Genomic DNA, 19,974 nt, shown 5'->3' on the forward strand with positions numbered 1-19,974 from the left:
CCCGTCTCTGCCTAGCACTCCTTCTTCTTGGAACACCATCCCATGGTCGAAGAATCCAAAGCCTTCTCTCCGACACCACCTGCGTAGCCATTCGTTGACTTCCACGATTCGACGGTCTCTACCCCGGCCTTTTCCTTGCACAGGGAGGATGGACGAGAACACCACTTGCGCCTCAAACTCCTTTATCCTTCTTCCCAGAGCCACGTAGTCTGCAGTGATCCGCTCAAGGTCATTCTTGGCAGTATCATTGGTGCCCACGTGGAGAAGCAGGAAGGGGTAGCGATCCGAGGGCTTGATGAGTCTCGGCAGTCTCTCCGTCACATCGTGTATCCTAGCTCCTGGCAAGCAGCAGACCTCTCGGTTTTCCCGGTCAGGGCGGCAGATAGATGACTCAGTCCCCCTGAGGAGGGAGTCCCCGACCACCACCACCCTCCTCCTCCTCTTGGGAGTGGTGGTCGTGGAACCCCCATCCCTAGGACAGTGCATCTTTTGTCAAAGAGTGATGGATATTGGATGTAATATATACGCAGTATAATCAGAGATGGGTGACAAATTTAATATTAGTTCCATAGGGTTGATGTATATAAAAATAAACCCTCCCCACCCACATAAATAAGGGGGTGAGAGGAGCAGGGAAGTGGAGGGGATGAGTTCATTGGAGCACAGAAATAGGAAAAGAAGTAATGACTGAGGGAGAGGGAAGGAAGATGAAATGGTGAGAGAACTGGCAAAGAGAAAAAATAGCCAGAGTCAAAACTGAAGAAAGTAGACTGACACCAGTGCTCCTGCGAGCTTCATTCAATGCTAGTCCATGGGGCTTGGGGGTATACAGGCCCACTTAAGTGGGTCTCCCCTGCTGGACCAGGTTCTGGAGGGATGGGGAACAAGTGGTCTTAGCTGGGTTTCACTCTCTCACACACACACAATAAAAAAAAGTGTGTGTGTGCGCGCGCGCTGAGAGCCATTGAACCAAACTGTAAACCCTGTATATGATGGAAACCATTTCAAGCCAGGGGGTGTAGCAGCACCCATAGTTCCAGCACCTATGTCCCCACCCTTCTTCCTGTCTGCACCCTCAGGAAGTCAACTCTGCAGCTGGGGGAGAGCTCCCCAGTGTCCCTGGCCTCTTGCCCCAGCTTGGTGGATCTGCAAGAAGGTCCTCGCTGCTGGTCTTGGGAGAAGGCAGGGCCCTGGCTGGACTTTAATCCCCCCACCTTGGCCAGCTCCCATCCCAAGCTCCTGCTGGGGTGGGTGGTGGGGGAGAGGAGTCTATTTGCTCCAGGGGCTGGGTGCACCCCCAGCTGCCATGACTGTGAGGGGCCCTGCTGGCCGAACTGCCCCCGTCTGGGGCTTTGAAGCTCTGCTGCCCCCTTCCGGTTCCTGGTCTTTTGGTTTTTTTTTTATTTCCCACCTGAGAAATTGCTTTATAAGTATTGTCTCTCTCCCGCCCCCGTACTATCTGGCTTCGTGCTGTCCGTGTAGCTCTAGGTGGCGGTTTCGCGCCTCGTGCCCCGGGGTACTGTCGGCCGTTAGACCAGCGCACGACCGGCCCGACCTGGATCGCGGGACATTTGCATCGAGCGCTGTGTGGCGCCAGTAACCTCTGCGCCAGAGGGAGAGTCCTGGTGGCGGCGGCCGCCGCTATTGCACATGCTGTTTGACTGCCAGCCTTGGACTGCTCTGGGTAGCTGCCTCCGCTCCGCTCCGCCTCCGCTGGGTGCCTTTGCCCTGGGCGGCGCCGGCTGCTTTTACACCCCCGGATAACAGTAGCAGGCCGGCAGCAGCGGAGCAAAGGACGTGTGGCAGGCGGAGTGTCTGTCTGGGGCTGAGAGCAGCAGCGGCGGCGGCGAGGGGAGGGTCTGCGGCTTGGCGTAGCTGCAGCAGCAGTCTCGGCCTCTCGGGGAGTGACTGTGTGTGCGCCTCCAGTCTCTGCCGCTCGCCGAGCTGCTCCTGCCACCGCTGGTGATTGTTATTGTTGTCGCTCTCTTCTCTCCGGCTCAGACAGCCCAGCACGGCCAGGGGTGGACGGGCAGGAATGTGAGCGGTTTTTGCAGGGGCTGTGTGCGCGGGGGGTTCTGTGTCACCCCCGCCACCACCAGCATCCTCATCAGCTGGCTCTATTGTCAGCAAAAGAGGAAATTGCAATCAAACAGCAGCAGCAGCAACATCTGGGCGGTCACATCTGGGCATGCAACATCGGCTTCCTCCTCCTCCTTCTCCTCCTCCTTCACCCGAGTGGATCACTTTGGGGGTGGAAATACTTCTGCAATCAAGCCAGAGGTTCCATCTTATAACTGAATATTGAAACTGGAAGAGAGGGGGGTGGGGTGGGGATAAAGGCTGCTTTTTCCTCCCCTTGGGATTTATTTCATGGGGATGTGTTCAAGACAAGAGAGGATTCAGAAGGATATTGACGTTGTGATCCAAAAGTGCAAGGCGGAGAAGGACTGCCTGTTTGCAGGTGAGTTTTCCGCCTGGGCTCCAGGTTACCAGCTGCCACTCTCTTCCCCTCCCTCTCTGCCTGCTTCAAACGTTTCCCCAGCACGACATGTTTGGTTGGGGTTCACTTGTCCCATTTCTGCTGTCATTTTGCAACAGTTACAGTGGCGATCGTTGCCCTTAAGTCTTCGTGTGTATGTGTGTGAAATAAGTCTTCTTCCCTCCCCCTTCTCCCAACACACACAAACACACTGGCAAGAGAAGGCAGAACAGGTACTGTATGAGAAACCAGATACAGAAGTGGAATATATTTATACACAGGGAGGAATGCAATACACACAGAGAGAGCAATGTATCTGTTCTTAGCATCTGCCACCACGCCAGTCCTCAGATCAGAGGGAGCCCCTCAGCCCCCGGTCGTTTTTAATGCGATCAGCAAGACTTTCGGTTTGGAGCCGAGTTGGTTTGCGCAGTTGGCGGTGGTGGTGGAATACAGCCCGGTTTGTAGCTGCTCAGGTTAGGTCGTTGCCATTTGGGGCTGCTTAGCTCTTGCCTTAGAGAAAATTAGATTTTATTTTGATCATCTAGTTCCTTAAATGTATTTATCCAGAGCTGGAATATTAGCAGGTCATAAATGAGTCCTTTTCGTGCAAAGCCTTGGTGTTTGCTTGTTGCTTTATGGTGATTACTATTTACAGTATTTAATGATTTGCCTGAGCTGCCTGGCTTGTTGCTGCCTGTTGCCTTCACTGACAATGGAAATTCCTGCCGTTGCCATAGCACCAGGGCACTTGTTGCAAAGGGGAGGGGGGTTTCCTGCTGCATGGTGCTCTGATGCATGTTAACCCCCCTACCAGTAGCAGAATGAGGGCGAGTGAGACATCAGCTATTTTAGACAAAACCCAAGAACTAGAAATGGTCATTTATAATAATGCAACTCTTTGTATTTTAGATTTCAGGTACTCAGACTCCACCTTCACCTTCACCTATATTGGAGGCTCCAAAAGGTACTTCTCTGTAATAATGAGTAACTTCATTTCCCATTCGCTGGCTAGTGTCTCCTTTATTCTTAATTTTTTGGGATAGTAATTTCTTTTTCTTTTGCAATGAAAGCAAATGATTAACATTCAGTGGGACATAAATAACTAGAGAGAGAGTGTTGGGTGTGAGCAGGTGATCTATGAGGTGATCCCATTCATCAGAGACTTATTCATCAGAGTTTTCCTCTGTGTAACTTATTTGTCTTGATATTCAGTGTACACAGATAAGTAAAAGTATTGCCTGGTGCAAATGGTATAGAAAAACAAAAAAACATAGTCAGATTTTGTAAACATCTTGCATTCAATAAGAACTAATAAAGAAGAATAGGCCAAATTTTACTCTGTTACACCAGAGTACCACAGGGAGACCAGAATTTGGTCCTAATAGATGCAGATCATTTTGCAATAGAACAAATGAACATTATAGAGGAATTAAATGAAAATGTCAATAAAGTTTGTGTTGCAGATTACAATCAGTTAAACAACCAAATATGAATCTATGTGCTTGTAAGCACATTTTAGTTTATTCACAAATTGGGGTGTATATGTAAGTGGATACTAATTTTTATTATTTGCATAGGGGGTTGCAATTTATATAATTTCTTCAGTTGCATTTCATTACTTTTGCTATATCATTAGCCTGGATTCTGCATAACTGTCTGTTTTCAAAGGAACTCAAGTTTTTTTTTAAAATGTCCTGCTGGTGAATGGATTTTTTTCCAGCTGTTTGTTTAGTTTGTGAATTGATATCGTGTTTGTGTTCACATTAAACAAAATAATAAAGTATAGCTAGGTTTAGTAGAATTTATTTTTTATAATTTTGATACAATATAATCAATATTTATTTTTAAGCATTTTCCCATTTGTATTGATTTTAAATTTTCACAGTTGTAGGAAATTATGGGAGGAGTGTAAGACAGTAATTATTTAATGGCAGTAGATATTGAGATTCAAATTGCAATATCACATGTCAAAATATAAAAAGTAAATATTCTTAAATCAAACGCTAATAAATTCTCAAGCAGAATTTTTTTTACTTTGCCTATATATACATTTCAGTTATCAACTATGTAAATATTTTTCATGGGTTTGTGTGTGTATGGTGGAATTGACATTTACTGATAAAACTATAATCTTAATCTAGGCTAATCCAAGACTAAATATAGCCTATCAGGTTTAAAGAGAAGTCTCTTGATTTAGGTAGCTTCAAGGGTTCAGTATCTTTGGTGCTTACTTTTTTCAGGCCACCTTAGTTTAAAAGGGAATGGATCATTAGGAGTTATAGGCCTCTATCCTGAAAGATGATCTTTGCAGGTGGATGCCTATACCTGTACAGGATGCTGTTGACACCAGTGGGGTTCTGTGCAGCATGGGTCATGGGTCCACCTGCACAGGTCAGTTTGTAGGATCAGAACCATAACTGATAAATGGATTTATAGTTTGTTCAAAAACTACTTTTGTCACATTAATGGCCTCCACATGCGCCTACTAAAGGGGGTGGCAAAATGCTTTCACTTTTACTAATCAGAGGTGCCCAAATCTGACTGCTCAAATCATGACTGCCCAAATCCGGAATTTACAACACGTAGGCAGATCTATCACACGTGGAGTCTGACTGGCCTGGCCTGGCCACCGAGAACCAGTTTCAGTATCTGGAAAATTCAAATTGAATTTAAAATCTCATGTTATACCTTGAGAAGATGATACAAATAGGTTTCCATAGTGCATGTTCAAAGTTTACATTTCTTCTGACATTTAAAGGACACTTAAAAATAATCAATAGCTTAAAATAAGGGATTCATACTGACTTTTCATCTTTCCTGTTTTTTCCCCCCAATCTTTCAGAATATCCATAGCACACAGAGGTGCATTGGCAGCTGAGTTTTCTGTTTGCTTTCTTTTTTTTTATAAAGTGCAAAGCATTAAGGGCCAAATTCTGATTTCCCATGCCAAAGTTGAGTAAATGAGCTTCATGCAGGGGAACTATGCATGGCTGCAGAGGATGTAATACTTACACATGTAACCCAAAGCCAGGACTCAAATCAGCTGTGCAGCCACTAATGCAGACTCTATAGAGGGTTGTAATAGTGGCCTTCTATGTGTTCCCTACTTGGGAGTGTATCCCCTCCAAGTTAAAACTGGGTATTGGGCATTCCCCTCTCTGAGGTTGGCCACCAACCCAAGCCCTGTTCACATTACCCCTAAATGACAAAACCTTTATTAGTTCATGGTACATAGTAGAAAAAGTATCAGGTGATACTCCTGATATTATCACCTCAGACACTTGCAGTTGTCTGATTTTATATCTTCTGTGCTGGCACCACTGCATGCTCTCAAGAAATGGGACAAGGGATGTACTCTAGGCCTTTTTACTGAGAAATAAATTTTAATGGCTAAGTGATGGATCAGTTGGTAAGGAAGATTACAAGATGCTGTCTGTAGCCACATTTTGCAATTCTATCCTTTAGTGCTTTACTTCCCTTATCTATGTTTTCAGGGAGTCCTGGAAACTCAAAGCTAGTGCATAGTATAATTTTGCTTTTACTTACAGTGCAAGAGCAAAATACATGAAACAAGAAAATATATTTTATATCTGATGCTACGTAGAGTATTTTTTGTTTAACTGATTGATGACCTTTTTCTAGGAGTGCTCACCCTTATGGAAAGACTGGCCTATAAAGTCAGCAGGTTAAACAGACCTAGGGATTTCTTCTGCATATCGTTTGTGTCATTAGGTATATTAAGTCTACTTACTAGTGGTTTTAACTTTTGACTCAGAGCCAGATTCTCAGCTGCTATAAATCAGTGTAATTTCACGAAAGTCAATGTACATTGCTTCATTCCTAGCTGAAGTTCTGGCCCGTGTTTTTTTTTTTTTTTTAAACTGTTCTAAGGTTCATATTTGTGAGTATTTTCTACTTAGGGAGAGATTCTCCCAATTTAACTGCATTGTACCCTTTCTCCTTAGACTTGCACTATCCCATCACATATTACCACTGTAGTTCTCAGTGTGCTGCTGGAAAGATCCAGGCTGCACACTACCCATCTCAGGTCCTGGTCCTGATATCACTTACATTGCTTTTACACTGATTTCAGCTGAGTTATTTTTAATTCCTACTTGTGTGTAGGTACAGAATCAGGCCCTATGGGCATGATCTTGCTATCATTCTACATACAGAGCAATTCCAGCTTGTATCCCTATAAACTATATTGAGCTGCTATATTATTTACCCCATTGGTTCTCAATCAGGGGTATATGAACCCCTGTGGGTACGCAGAGGTTTCCAAGGGGGTACATCAACTCATTTAGATATTTGACTAGTTTTGCAACAGGCTACATAAAAAGCTCTAGCAAAGTCAGTACAAACTAAAATTTCATACAGACAATGACTTATTTATATTGCTCTATATAATATACACTGAAATGTAAGCACAATATTTATGTTCAAATTGATTTATTTTATAATTATATGGTAAATGAGAAAGTAAGCAATTTTTCAGTAATAGTGTGCTGTGACACTTGTATTTTTATGTCTGATTTTGTAAGCAAGTAGTTAAGTGAGGTGAAACTTGGGGGTACACAAGACAAATTAGACTCCCGAAAGGGATACAGTAGTCTGGAAAGGTTGAGAGCCACTGATTTACACAATATGAGACTAGTTTTAGGCTGGGCATAAATATGGCTACAGTGGACCGGCCAGCATTTGAATGAATTTTCTTGAAAAGTTACGGGGGGGGAAGACATTTCTTTAAGAACAAACATATTTCTGTTGCATGGATTATCATAAATAATCCTTTCCCTGTGAAGCACGATCAATCATTTTGGCCTCTGCTTGGGCAACACTTCATTTTTCTAAAATGAACTGTGTTCACATCACATTTCTAAATTATTGGTATTTTTGACAGTCCTGGGGTGCTTGCCGGTTTTGAAATCCTGTAATTAGGAATTTATTAGTGAAACCTATCTTTGTTGTATAATGTGGTCACTAAATATGAAGCACATTGTATGACAATTTAATCATTTTTAATTTCATTTTTAGAAAGCGATAGGAAAATTAGGAGATATTTCTCACAAAGTGACGTGCTCCTTCAGGTGCTGTGACTGTGCAAGATTTACCCTTATTTAACTGCTGCTGGCAGGATATCAGAAACGTCTGGATTCTTTATACTTTGTACTGCAAGAACTAACGAGGATGTTAAAATGATAACACATTGAGAATCTTGGTTTTTAGAATCCCTTCTTATTTCTGCTGTCCTACTAACTCCTTTTGTGGCACACTGGTTCTTCCAAAACTCAGCAGACTGAACAGAAGTGCTGATCTGTCACCTTTGTAATGAAGCTACATAATGAATGCCCTGATGTTGTTTTCAGGTTATAGATATAATTTGACTTAGTTTGCATGAAAAGAATGCCTGGTTGTCCTGAGAGAATATACTACATTTTCTTCTGATAAACAAGATGATCAGGTCAAGTGCTTTTCACTCATATATGTGCATAACTCCCATTGGCAGTGAGGGACTGTGACAATGAAGACTGTGCATGAGAAGAACAGATCTTTTACGGAGGCATTTTTTAAAGAAACAAGACAAGGCCTATGGGAACTAAACACATAGATTAATTTTGTCGGCAAAATTCTCCCTTCCAGTCTGCCTGGCAGCTCTTGACTCTGATGTTCTGTCCTTCCTACATGAGCAGAATGATGATAACAATGGCAGTTCCATGCAGGGAAAGCTGAATTTCTGTATGGAATTGATCTAAGAAGATGGCTCAGCTCTGAGGAGAATTTTCCTCTGTATTCTTCCTTAAAGTTATGGTAAAATGTAAACATTTATTGTCTTTTTTTTTTTTTTAAGTTTTGTTCCTGATTTTTATATAATTACAGGTTTTTCCATGGTGCTTGTTACTGTGATATCAAAGCACCTCACTTAAACAATTGAATTACACCTCTCCCCCGATATAACGCGACCCGATATAACACAAATTTGGATATAACGTGGTAAAGCAGCACTCCGGGGTGGGTGAGGCTGCGCGCTCCAGCGGATCAAAGCAAGTTCGATATAACGTGGTTTCACCTATAATGCAGTAAGATTTTTTGGCTCCTGAGGACAGCGTTATATCAGGTTAGAGATGTAATTCCCACCTCAGTGAGGCATAGAAATATCTTCATCCCCATTGTGGCATATAAAGGGTAAGTGACTTCCACAAGATTACACAGGAAGTCAGATACAGACCCTAGCTGACTGAAGTGTCAGTGCAGGGTGTTAGCCACAAAACTTCTCATTCAGCAACCTGAGGATAAGTGGATGTGATTAATATTTTTTTTGCTTTAATGGGATACTGACAGGTTTTTTAGGTCTATCTACATGGCTTCTTAAATTAATTTATTAGAGCTGTACAGAGGATGAAAATTCTGTTTCATGAAGGATTTTAGGATTTTGAAGTTTGGCTTCATTCCGAATCGTAGTGAAAACCAAGCATTTCTAAATTCTTCAGGAAGGGAAATTTTGTTTTGTTTGTTTTTGGTTGATCAAAATTTGTTTTTATTTTGACTTTTGTATTATAATATATAATACACAAAATAAAAAAAATCCAAAACAAAAAATGAAAAATTGAAATGTTTCATTCCGAAAATGTCAAAATGAGACATTTCTATATTGTTGGAACTTGCTTCCTGATTTTCTTCTTAAATGAAATTCTAGAAAAATCTACCTGATTTCATGGTGATTCAATTTTGATAGAATATGGTTCCATTCAAGTTTCTCTGACCAGCTCTAGAATTTACTTTGGCATGATTTTAGCCAATGCATTGCAACAGAGATTTTGGTCACCAGTGCTAGCATGGCAATTCTCCTCTTTTTTTTAAGTAGCGTTATCAGTGAGGAGAGCTATAAAACAGTATTGTACAATACTGCTGAAGGTCTCCTCAAGCCTCTGCTCATGAGGGGTTACAGCTCAAACCCCTACTTGTCACATATGTAGTTGAGGGTGGGGATATAAAAGTAAAGGGGAAATGGCAGAGGCAGTGACTGCCTAGATCAGGGATCTCAAACTCAAATCAGTACGAGGGCCACATGAGGACTACTACATTGGCCCGAGAACCGCATCACTGAAACCTTTTCATACAACGATACAAAAGTATAGTCAAAAATGAAAAAAATGAAGAATAATATAGTATGCTATTAAAAGTCAATGTATTAACTTTTTAAAAACTGTAATACGAAGAGGGGTTTTAATAAAATATGAACACCTGTAACTATTCCTTATGTGGTCAGTAACACTGATGATGATCTACACTAACAGTCTATCAATGTTACTGTAATGGCAGGAACTTTTTAAAGTAACTATTCATACAAAATACATTGCCACTTTTAACAAACATTCTTCCCAACTACTCACAGCAAAGAATCAGACATGCTGAACTTCGTACCTGAGACTGCTCATCTAGTCCATGAGCCCCCGCCCCTGGCTCGCCTCTTCCCACCCATTCCCCGCCCCCTTTCCAACCCCTTCCCCAAAGTCCCTGCCCCAACTCCGCCCGCTCCCTGCCCCTATTCCAACCCCTTCCCCAAATCCCAGCCCCGGCCCAGCCTCTTCTCCGCCTCCTCCCCTGAGTGTGCTGCATCCCCACTCCTCCCTCTCCCTCCTGGAAAGTCCTAAGCATCGCCAAACAACTGTTTGGCACCAGGAAGCGCTGGGAGGTAGGTAGAGGAGCGGGGACGTGGTGCGCTCGAGGGAGGAGGAGGGGTTGCAGGGGGGAGGGGAGCTTGGCTGCTGGTGGAGTCGGCTCCTATGGCGGGCTTCAGGAAATAACTCTGCGGACCACATGCGGCCCGCAGGTCGCATGTTTGAGACCCCTGGCCTAGATGGAGTGGTGTAATTTCCCCTCCCAGCTAGCTTAGAAGCTGAAAAATTGGAACCCACTCTTCTGAGTGGCTTGTTTTTGTTGGGCGTCCTCTGTTTATGAATCCATAAAAGAATGGCCTGAGGCCAGGGAGTGAAACTACTGTTGGTGAGAACATTCTTCTGGCTGGTGATTCTTCCCATTGTCCTGTGCGTTCTACGTGCAATACTTCAAGTATATACTTGTTTCCACAAAACCAATACATGCTACAGATGCACAGCTTTGTGCTCATGTGCCCACTTTTTATTCCAAAATATCCAGTAAGTTGTATATCCCCACTTTGTTTTAAGGGATGTGCTGGCCGCCACTTCCCGCAGCCCCCTTTGGCCTGGAGCAGCGAACTGCGGTCAGTGGGAGCTGCAATCGGCTGAACCTGCAAAGGCGGGAGGTAAACAAACTGGCCCAGCCCGCCAGCGGGTTTACCCTGGTGGGCCATGTGCCAAAGGTTGCTGATCCCTGAACTAGAGTTTATTTCAGCTTTAAAATCTCTCTTTAAAGCAGAGAGTGTTTGTCTCCTGCTAATAATACCCGACAGCGCTATTCATCTGTATTTATTACTAATTACTATTAATGATTGTATATTTGGGGCATTCTTTTAATGCATGCAGCTGTTAGTTAAGCACTTCTCCATAATACCTCATTGGTAGGTGCTTTTAGAATTTCAGTAGATAAATTACTGTTTATGTAAGTGATTCATCCTAAAAGGAAATTGTAGAAAATTAAATACAAATGTTAAGGGATCAGGGAAAGTAAGAATTCAGCTTTACTCAGTTAATGTTACTCACATTTCCTTTCTGATACTCAGTTTGTCTTTCTAGAAGGTTCTTATTTCTTTTTGATGCCTTTCTTTCCTTGCTGTTAGAAACTCATTAATGTTGGAAATAAATTGGATCATCATCACTACTACTTACTGTAAAATATAATCTGTTTTAGAAGGATTATGGTCCCAATCCTTGTCCTATGGAGGTCAGTGGATGTTTTGATACTGCAAAGTGCTGTGTGCCTCTAGCAGGGTGCTCAGACCAAAATATTCAGATCTGGGTGCCTAATTTTAGGCACATAAACTTGTATTTCTAAATATGTGATCTGATTTTCAGAGGTGATAAACATCCATAATTGCCACTAAAGTCAATGTTAGTGTGTGGTTGTTCAGCACGTTTGAAAATCAGACCATTTATTTAGGTGCCTAAATATGGACTTGGGTGCATACATTTAGGCACCAAGGTTAGAACATTCTATCTGAGCATGCTGCTTGGAAAAGTGATTAAATATATGTTCAAAAATATTTTCAGCAACTTCTTTCTGTGCTTTTATCATATTTTAACACATCAGGTGCCTAAAAATAGACCTCTGGGCCATCATTGTTAAAGAGTTAATATGATAAGACAAACAAATTTAAAAGCCAAGTTCACTGTGACAAAATTTATTTAGATCACTTTTGTCTGTAAAGTGAGCAATACCATAGCTGATGTTTCCCCTTAGACCATACTAATGTGCAGTGGTTTTCAGTGTTCACAAATAAAGACTTCTAGATATCTGTCAGTAGGTGTATATGTATATGTGTGTGTGTGTGTGTGTGTGTGTATATATATACATTTACCCTCTCTGGCTGTCCAGCTCTGAAGGCAGCAGCGCAGAAGTAAGGGTGACATGGTAAGGTATTGCCACCCTTACTTCTGCGCTGCTGCTGGCGGGGCGCTGACTTCAGAGCTGGGTGCTTGGCCAACAACCATCGCTCTCCTGCCGCCCAGCTCTGAAGTCAGCACAAAAGCAAAGGTGGCAAGACCGCAACTCCCTAAAATAACCTCGTGACCTCCCTGCAACTCTCTTTTGGGTCAGGACCCCCAGTTTGAGAAAGTCTTGTCTCTGCCATTAAATCTGTATAGTATACGGTTAAAGCACACAAAAGACCAGATTTCATGGGGGGAGACCAGATTTCATGGTCCGTGATGCATTTTTCATGGCCATAAATTTGGTAGGGCCCCATCTGTAGAGCCCCCAGTGCTGTCAAACAATTAAGAGTCAGATTGTGCCCAGCCTTTATGCATGAGAACAAAGGTGGGGAAGAAGAGTATCCCTCCTCCCCCCATTGCACCCTTGTTTAGGAGCTGGGCACAATCATCTTTATGAGTTGGATTCTCAGTGGAAAGACTTACATTAACTTTATTGGGCTTTGCATTAGGCACTATACTCCCTTAGCACATGGACTACATAACAATAGTCCTGCTTTCGGTGCTATATGTTCCAGAGGGAGTGATCCATGGCCTTGCCCTCATCCCCGCCAGATAGCAGTAAGAAAGGGCATGGCAAATTGCTAAATGTTTGTGGAGTGCCCACCCTCCCACAAGACCCCTGAAGACAGTTCCTGCATGATCCCCTGTGGTGGGTTGTGGCTTAAAGTAGCAATTGGGCTGTCACTATTCAGGGCCAAATTCTAAGTCTCTTAGGGTACATCTACACTACAGAGGGGAGTCGATTTAAGATACGCAAATTCAGCTACGTGAATAGCGTAGCTGAATTCGACGTATCACAGCCGACTTACCCCGTTGTGAGGACGGCGGCAAAATTGACTTCTGCGGCTTTTTGTCGGCAGCGCTTACTACCACCTCCGCTGGTGGAGTTAGAGCGCCGATCCCCGAGAGGTTGATTTCTACCCGCCGATTCAGGCGGGTAGTATAGACCAGACCTTAGACAATTTTTGAGGCAGACTTCCATTGTGCTTTCTCGGAATTTCCTTGATTAAAGAACTGAAAAAGAAAAAAAGAAGCAAACCTTCCGGCTTTCACCCTGAATAGTAGAAGCATTGATCAGAAGTAAACCACAGGCATGCCTTATATGTAATGAAATGTAACATTGCAGAAAGAAGACCCTCAAGTGGTAGATAATTAAAGAAATAAGTTCCACTCCATCAGTATAACAGTCTAAGCATTCAAAAGCATTTGATCAAATATGGTCTAGGATGCAATCTTGAAATCTTGGTTTCTTAAATGTTGTTACAAATGGCGATTTCATTTTCTGTTCACAGATAGGAATTTCTAGAAAATTACAATTTTGCACTAACTGTTTTTTTCCACGTAATATGGCATTTATGGCGGACAACATTTGCTTTCAAGTAGGAAAGATAGCCTAAAGGATAGAGATGGCATTCCAGGTCATGGACTTTTCTGCAAACGATAGAATGTTTTCTTTCTTTCTTTTGCTCTTGTTCATGCTCCCTCTTTCTTTTCCCACCATCTTCAATGTTGATAAATTCATCTTGGATCAGGTCTCTCAACTATCCATGCTCAGTGAAGATATGAAATTAATTGGGAATGCTTTTGTGTCAAATTAGGAGCTGGAGTTTATGGAGGGTGTATTTAAAAGTCTAGAATGATTCTTTTGTCATAAAAACACTTACCGAGGGCAAACTCCTGATCTCAGTTACACTAACATAAATCTGAAGTAACGCCATTGTAAGTAGATCTACCCTGGGTTTACAGCAGGATAAATGAGAGTTTCATTTGGACCGGACTGTTTCAGTGAATCAACATGCAGTTGATTTTTCACACTAGGGGAGCTATGAAGTACAGCGTTCTATTTTATTACTGCTATCTTTGAAGACATGCTCATTTTGGAGTACTTTCTTAAATGGTGGGTAACCTGCAGTTTAAGAATGAAAGCTTTCTTTCATGCATTCTTATCAAGTATCTGCCAATGCAGAGGGTAAAGGTAGAATGCGAATTGTCAAAGCTGTACTTTTCTTTTTGTATCTTTTTAAGCCTTAGTATCTGGGTACCAGATTGTCACTGAAGCCATTCTTAAAACATAATTTGTTAGGCCATATGAACAATCCTTCATCTGTCACTCATATTGAATCAGCATTCAGTATTAACCAAAACAGCATCAAAGCATTTTATAGGTGAAATCATTAATTGAGAATAAAAATGACCATTTTTTAATATAGAACAATCTGTGAACATGCATAAAAGGGTTTATATTGACTTAACTGGCAATAATGTGAGCTGTGGTCATCTCAGAGTGTGTTAGTCCAGAGTGTGGAAATACCATAAAAGATCACATCTCTAGCCATGTGTGGATATAAAATTTGGATCCGCGTTCATCCGCGATCCGCAAACATGATCCACGGATATCCGCATCTGCAGCGTTTGGCAGATATAAAGTGGATATCCACAGATTTTCAGGACTCTACACATCTCACGTTATTTTAGACCCGTAAAGAGCTCTCTGAGGTATAACAAGCCCATGAAACACAAATATTGAGATAATTGATTACCTGTGGAGCCTGCAGTCTACAAGGGAAGGGTCATTCTCTCCAGGACAAGTCCTCCAGAATTTACTAGTTATTTAAACGAATAAGATTTTATAGAGATTTAATGAGGTTCTATATTTAAACCATGCTATAGCATTTTATACTTAGGAGGCTCATTTGTCTTTCAGGATGGTGGAATTTTGCAATTAGGTTTACACGTCCAAAGAGGACCTTTTGTAGGTCCAATATGTGAGTTAAATGGGGAGAAGAGAGAGATTGGGCAAGTCTGTAGAACAATAGGAGGAATATTCTGAAGAAGGAAATTACTTCAGAGGTTACTGCTGCCAATAAGAGTTTCAAATGAGCTCAGTATGTGGTGTGCAAATTAGGGAGTCAAAAGAATCAGCTAGCCAAAGGGACTTATTCTACTCTTTTGCAGACCTACTTCCACACATCTCATAGTTTTGCAAATGTTTGAATAACACAAGAGTAGTACACTATTTGGTATATTACGTTGGCTTTCTAAAGGTGCACTTTCCAGAGTTAAATAGTGATGGGGTCTGTGGGCCAAACTCTGCTCTCATTTACACCTGTGCAACCTTATTAACCTCAGTAAGGTTGTGTAGATTTAAATGAGACCACAATTTGGCTCTTTATCTTAATGATTTTGTAAATTATTATTGACCAAATAGGACCTTATTACCCCATAATTTTGCCATTCCATTGTTCTTTGCTTATATTTGTTTTCTGTCTTCATTGTTCTCATTGACAAATTGCTCTACTCTACACATTGTGCTATATTGTGGATATTTGTATTTCCCTGTTAACCACAAAAAACCCCAACATATAAAAAACAAACAAATAAAACCTACACATAACAAAACAAACCTCAGTAGGTTTTGGTGTACCTAAGTCTAAATCTTCTATTAAACTACCAGTTAGTCTCTTGTTTGCTTTATATTATCCTTCTTGTTTTGGATAATTGGACACCATATTGTGTCCATGTATTAAACTTCAATATATAGATATTGTAAAAAATACCACTGTGTAAGGAATTACCGTTTATTCAGGCATGAGAAAACATACATTGATCCAACAATTCAGCCAAAACCTGGTCTTTGTCAAGGACAACAAACACACATATATTGAGCATAAATACTTTTGGCAGCTAGCACCATCTGGCTTCAAGGCAGAAATGGATGAGTGGAAAGCCTCAGCATCATACTGAGCTAATAAGGATTAGGCATTTTCTGGATAGGAAGAGCATAGGAGTCACAGTTACATTAGTCAGGATAAAAATTACAAAAGCTATTAATCCTTCTGCCATAGGGCATAAGCTGATCATCAGCGGGGGTCAATTAGGAGTTTTGACCCAGCCCCCCTGAATTAGTTTTGACCCAGCCCCCCTGTATTGCATAATCGGCCAACGGCACTGTGGGTTGTTCAAATCTTCAGCTGAAGCATCAAGTAAGGCCACTGTTAGAAATATTATTGGGCTTGTCTGGTATGGCAGTTTCCACAGTATAGTACCAGGTGTTCACAACAGAGTTTAAAATGTTCACTTTCTAGAATCTTTTACCATCAATTCTGAGCAAATTGTTACTAAAATCACGAGCAGTTCACTACTAGTCTGTCCATGTGTATCGTACGCCCACTGTGGTTGTAGCTTATCTCAGCCAAACTAATTGTCTATAATATTTCTATATAATTATACATTATAGCTGGCATAAATCAACATATTTTATGGAAGTCAATGAAGCTACAGCAATTTACAATAGATGAGGATCTGGCCCATAATTTGCTATAGCTTACTAAAGAAATTTAAATAAAAGCCACAGGTAACTACAGATGCTTTCCATATCTTAATAACACGTAACAGAATAACTCTTGTGTCATAATTAATATTTCAGTATTCTACAAAATGTAAATGTAAAAGGAACTAGGAATTACATGACAAAGTGAAATTAGCACATTTATTTATGTTGGCACTTTAGGTCACAAGTTGGGGCTAGATTCACTGCAGCTGTCACAGAGATGTAAATTACACTCTGTGAGTCATTCTGGCCCCAGGGAGGGTTTTCTTCCAAAGGAAGCGTTATCTCCCTCCAACCTCCACCTTCCTTAGGGTTTGCTATATAGGGGCAGTTTTAGGCTCTGACTGGGATTTCATCAGCAGAGACTGCTGAGGGGGCTGTACTGAGTCAGTGTATTTCCTGGCTGAGCTGGCCATGCCACTTGCCCATCCAGAACTACAAACGTGTTGGTCTGTGTAAATGTCAGTCTGGAGTGCAGACCAGACCAGTGAGGGGTTGTGTCACAACCTGCCCTGTAACCTTGGGTGCCTCACAATGCTTTGGTCTTGTAGCTTCCAACCTAGGCCCTACTCAACCAGCCTGCCAACATGGAGGCCACACCCTGAGTGTCTGTGTGCTAGCCAGCCCTGGTTCAGCAGCACTGACCCAGCAGCCTGTCTACAACCCTACAGCCCCATTCTGGCTTCAAGCAGCCTTGGTTACTACTTGCAGGGTGACCCAAACACACTCCCCATCCAGAATTTCCTCTCATGGACAGTTCAGAGAAATAATACGGTTCGTTTGTTCTTGTAAAGACATAAAACAAATCACAGCTTATTAACTTAACTGGGAGTTAATACACCCTTCTATGTAAACACAGCACTGAGTTGGTGTATAGTAAAAATGAAACAAATTTATTAACAAAATATACATAGGATTAAGTGAGTTCAGGTATAAGGAATGAAGGTAGAGTTACAAGTAAAACAAAATATGCTCTAAACGTCTAAAACGTAATCTAGCAAAACAGGCTTTTCTCAAGATGGTTTCTCTCACCAGTCATTCTTCCCCCCAGCTATGACTGACTTTCCCTCAGACAGGACCTTCCACAAAAGTACAAGGTGCTGGCTTTCTTTGGAACTAAATATAGGCGAGAAACCTACTTACATAAAGATTGTTTACCTAAGAGAACAGAGACGTCAACATCCCCTTGGTTGAAGGACCCATATTTCTCAGCTTGCAAGAGCTCTGTTCCCTTTTGTCTGTCTAGTGATGGATGCCAAAGATGGCTTCTGCCTTTGCTTATATGTCCCAAAGTTCAATGACCTTGCTTCAGTTGGTAGGAAGCCCTCTTGTCTGCTCTGCTTGCTCTGTTCCCCAGGAAGCTGAGCTCATCTTGTTCTTCCCTCTCTGTGCGCTTCCCATCCTCCTATATGATTTCTATATAAATGGGACTTCCATTGTTTGATTCTACCATGCTTAATTTACATAAGAGACAGGTATAGATAGCTGTGACATTCCCTCCTGCCTGGACAAACGTGCAGCCGAATACCAATGAGTATCCGTAATTCCTTATATAGTGTTAATATATAAATTTTATACTGATATTAGTCACCAGTGTGTCATTAGCTTCCAGAAAACACCTCAGTCTATTCTCTTTTATAATATAGTAAAATATTGTATACAGTCATTTGATTCTGTGGCTTATCACTTGAGGTTCAGCCCTCCTCTCTCCATAGACCAATAAACCTTTGAAATGGATTCTTCTGAAAAGTAAAACCCAAACCAAGCTTCTCTCTCCTGCTGGGTGTAGATGCCATGCTGTCTTCTGCTGTGTGGCTTGCTTTCACTCCTTGTTAGCTTGATGGGTCTGTTTACTGCTTATATGTAAATTGAGGTAAACACATTCCTTTCTTTAGCATAGACCTGTTTAACAACTCCCTTTGACATACCTGGATTGAACACATTTTAGTTATAATTCCAGCATATATTCATAACTCTTAATGCCCATTGCGTGCATACGTAATGCAAGGATATTAATGATCAGAGACTTATTAGTTTTCACATGATACCTTATAAAGCATAATTTGTCCAAAGATTATTACAATAGTGTGTAGGGTGTGAATAGAGAGGTGCTTCATGTCACAGAGGACCACTATAACTTTTCCCCCCCACCACATCATTCCAGCGGTGGGTAGGCTGCAGTTATTTTCTGTGAACACGACCCATTCCTGTAGTAGATTGTCTTCTGTAAGTGCTTTGCTAAGTTTTTGCTGGCAAAAGCTGGTATGTACCTTGGCTGAATTTAGTCCACGATATTCACGCTGTTAAGAAACATGAAATATTCTATATGAATAATTGAACTGAGCTAATTTTACATAATAAATTAGCAACACACAATAGATATAGACATGGGTTCCAGGTTTGTATAATTTTTGGTGGTGCCCAGAATGGGTCCAAGCAGAACCGCCCCATCCATAGAACGGACCGGGGCAACCGGCCAGACCCCCGTGCTCTGGGGGACGCGGGGTCCAGGGCAGCCTGTAGCGCTAGCTGGGGGCCTGGCGCCGGCAACAGTAAGCGATCCGGCCCCAGCCTGTGTTGCTGCACCCCGACAGCTCCTAGCATCGCTTGGGGGAGGGGGCGGAAGCTGGAAAGAGGTGGGGCGAGGGATTGGGGGAGGGGTGGAAGGTGGCGGGAAGGGGTAGGGTGGGGGCGGAGCAGGGGCGGGAAGAGGTGGGGTGGGGTGGGAGCTTGGCGGAAGGGTGGAGTGGGGGCGTACTAGGGGCGGGAGGAGTGGGGCGGGCTGGGGCCGGGATGCTCGCTGCTCCTGGCATCAGGTCCCCTGTTATCTCCCCAGGCTGCCTTGTACCCCACATCCCCCAAAGTGCGTGGCCCAGGATGGTTGCTCCGGTCCGTCCTATGGACGGGATGGCTCTGAAAATATAAGTCCAAACATTGGTGGAGCCGGTCCCACCTTCCTGAATATTGGTGGAGCATGGGCACCATGGGCCCATATAACTTGCAGTCTACGGATATAAATGAGATATTCATCAACTATCTCCAAATTATATTTATATCCAGAGATATTTAAAAGCCTGAGAGGTTTTATATAACAGAGGGTACTCAGACTCCTAATCAAATAGTTCACACATTCACTAATACACATCATTCTGTTTCTGATGTCTAATATGTGGGTGGCTGAAAAAAAAATCTTTCCCTTTATAATATTAAAATATTTGCAGTTGGAGTTTGGGTACCTGCCTGCTTTAGGCAGTGATAAACATTTCTGACTAGAGTGAAATATCTCTTAAGATTTCTGTAGTGCCCAAATAAAAATCATGGAAGATGTTTACAATTAATTTCCAGTTTTTTATCTTTTTTTGTGTGTGCAAAATACAGCAATACTTCACAACTAGTTTCTTATCTTGTATGTTTTTACACATCAGAGAAAAATCCTTAGTTCAGCAAGAGACATGTTTGTTGGTTCCATCAGCCAGGGTCGTGATCTTGATGGGCATCATTTTAATCAGTATTTTCCAATGGTGTCAGAG

At 42.2% G+C, this 19,974-nt stretch overlaps 1 protein-coding gene across 2 annotated transcripts in view; it reads left to right on the forward strand.

Moving 5' to 3' along the window:
- Positions 1-1,521: 1,521 nt before the first annotated feature.
- Positions 1,522-19,974, forward strand: part of PARP8 (poly(ADP-ribose) polymerase family member 8) — a 170,408-nt gene continuing 151,955 nt past the window's right edge. Inside the window, exons 1-2 of one of the 2 annotated variants that reach the window (XM_034774630.1) lie at positions 1,522-2,461; positions 3,392-3,446. In XM_034774630.1, the coding sequence (XP_034630521.1) occupies positions 2,371-2,461; positions 3,392-3,446 (146 nt within the window). In that variant the 5' untranslated portion in view covers positions 1,522-2,370. The remainder of the gene's footprint in view (positions 2,462-3,391; positions 3,447-19,974) is intronic. The other variant, XM_034774631.1, reaches the window with a different exon arrangement.

Source organism: Trachemys scripta, chromosome 6 (assembly GCF_013100865.1).
Source record: "Trachemys scripta elegans isolate TJP31775 chromosome 6, CAS_Tse_1.0, whole genome shotgun sequence".
NCBI lineage: Eukaryota > Metazoa > Chordata > Testudines > Emydidae > Trachemys > Trachemys scripta.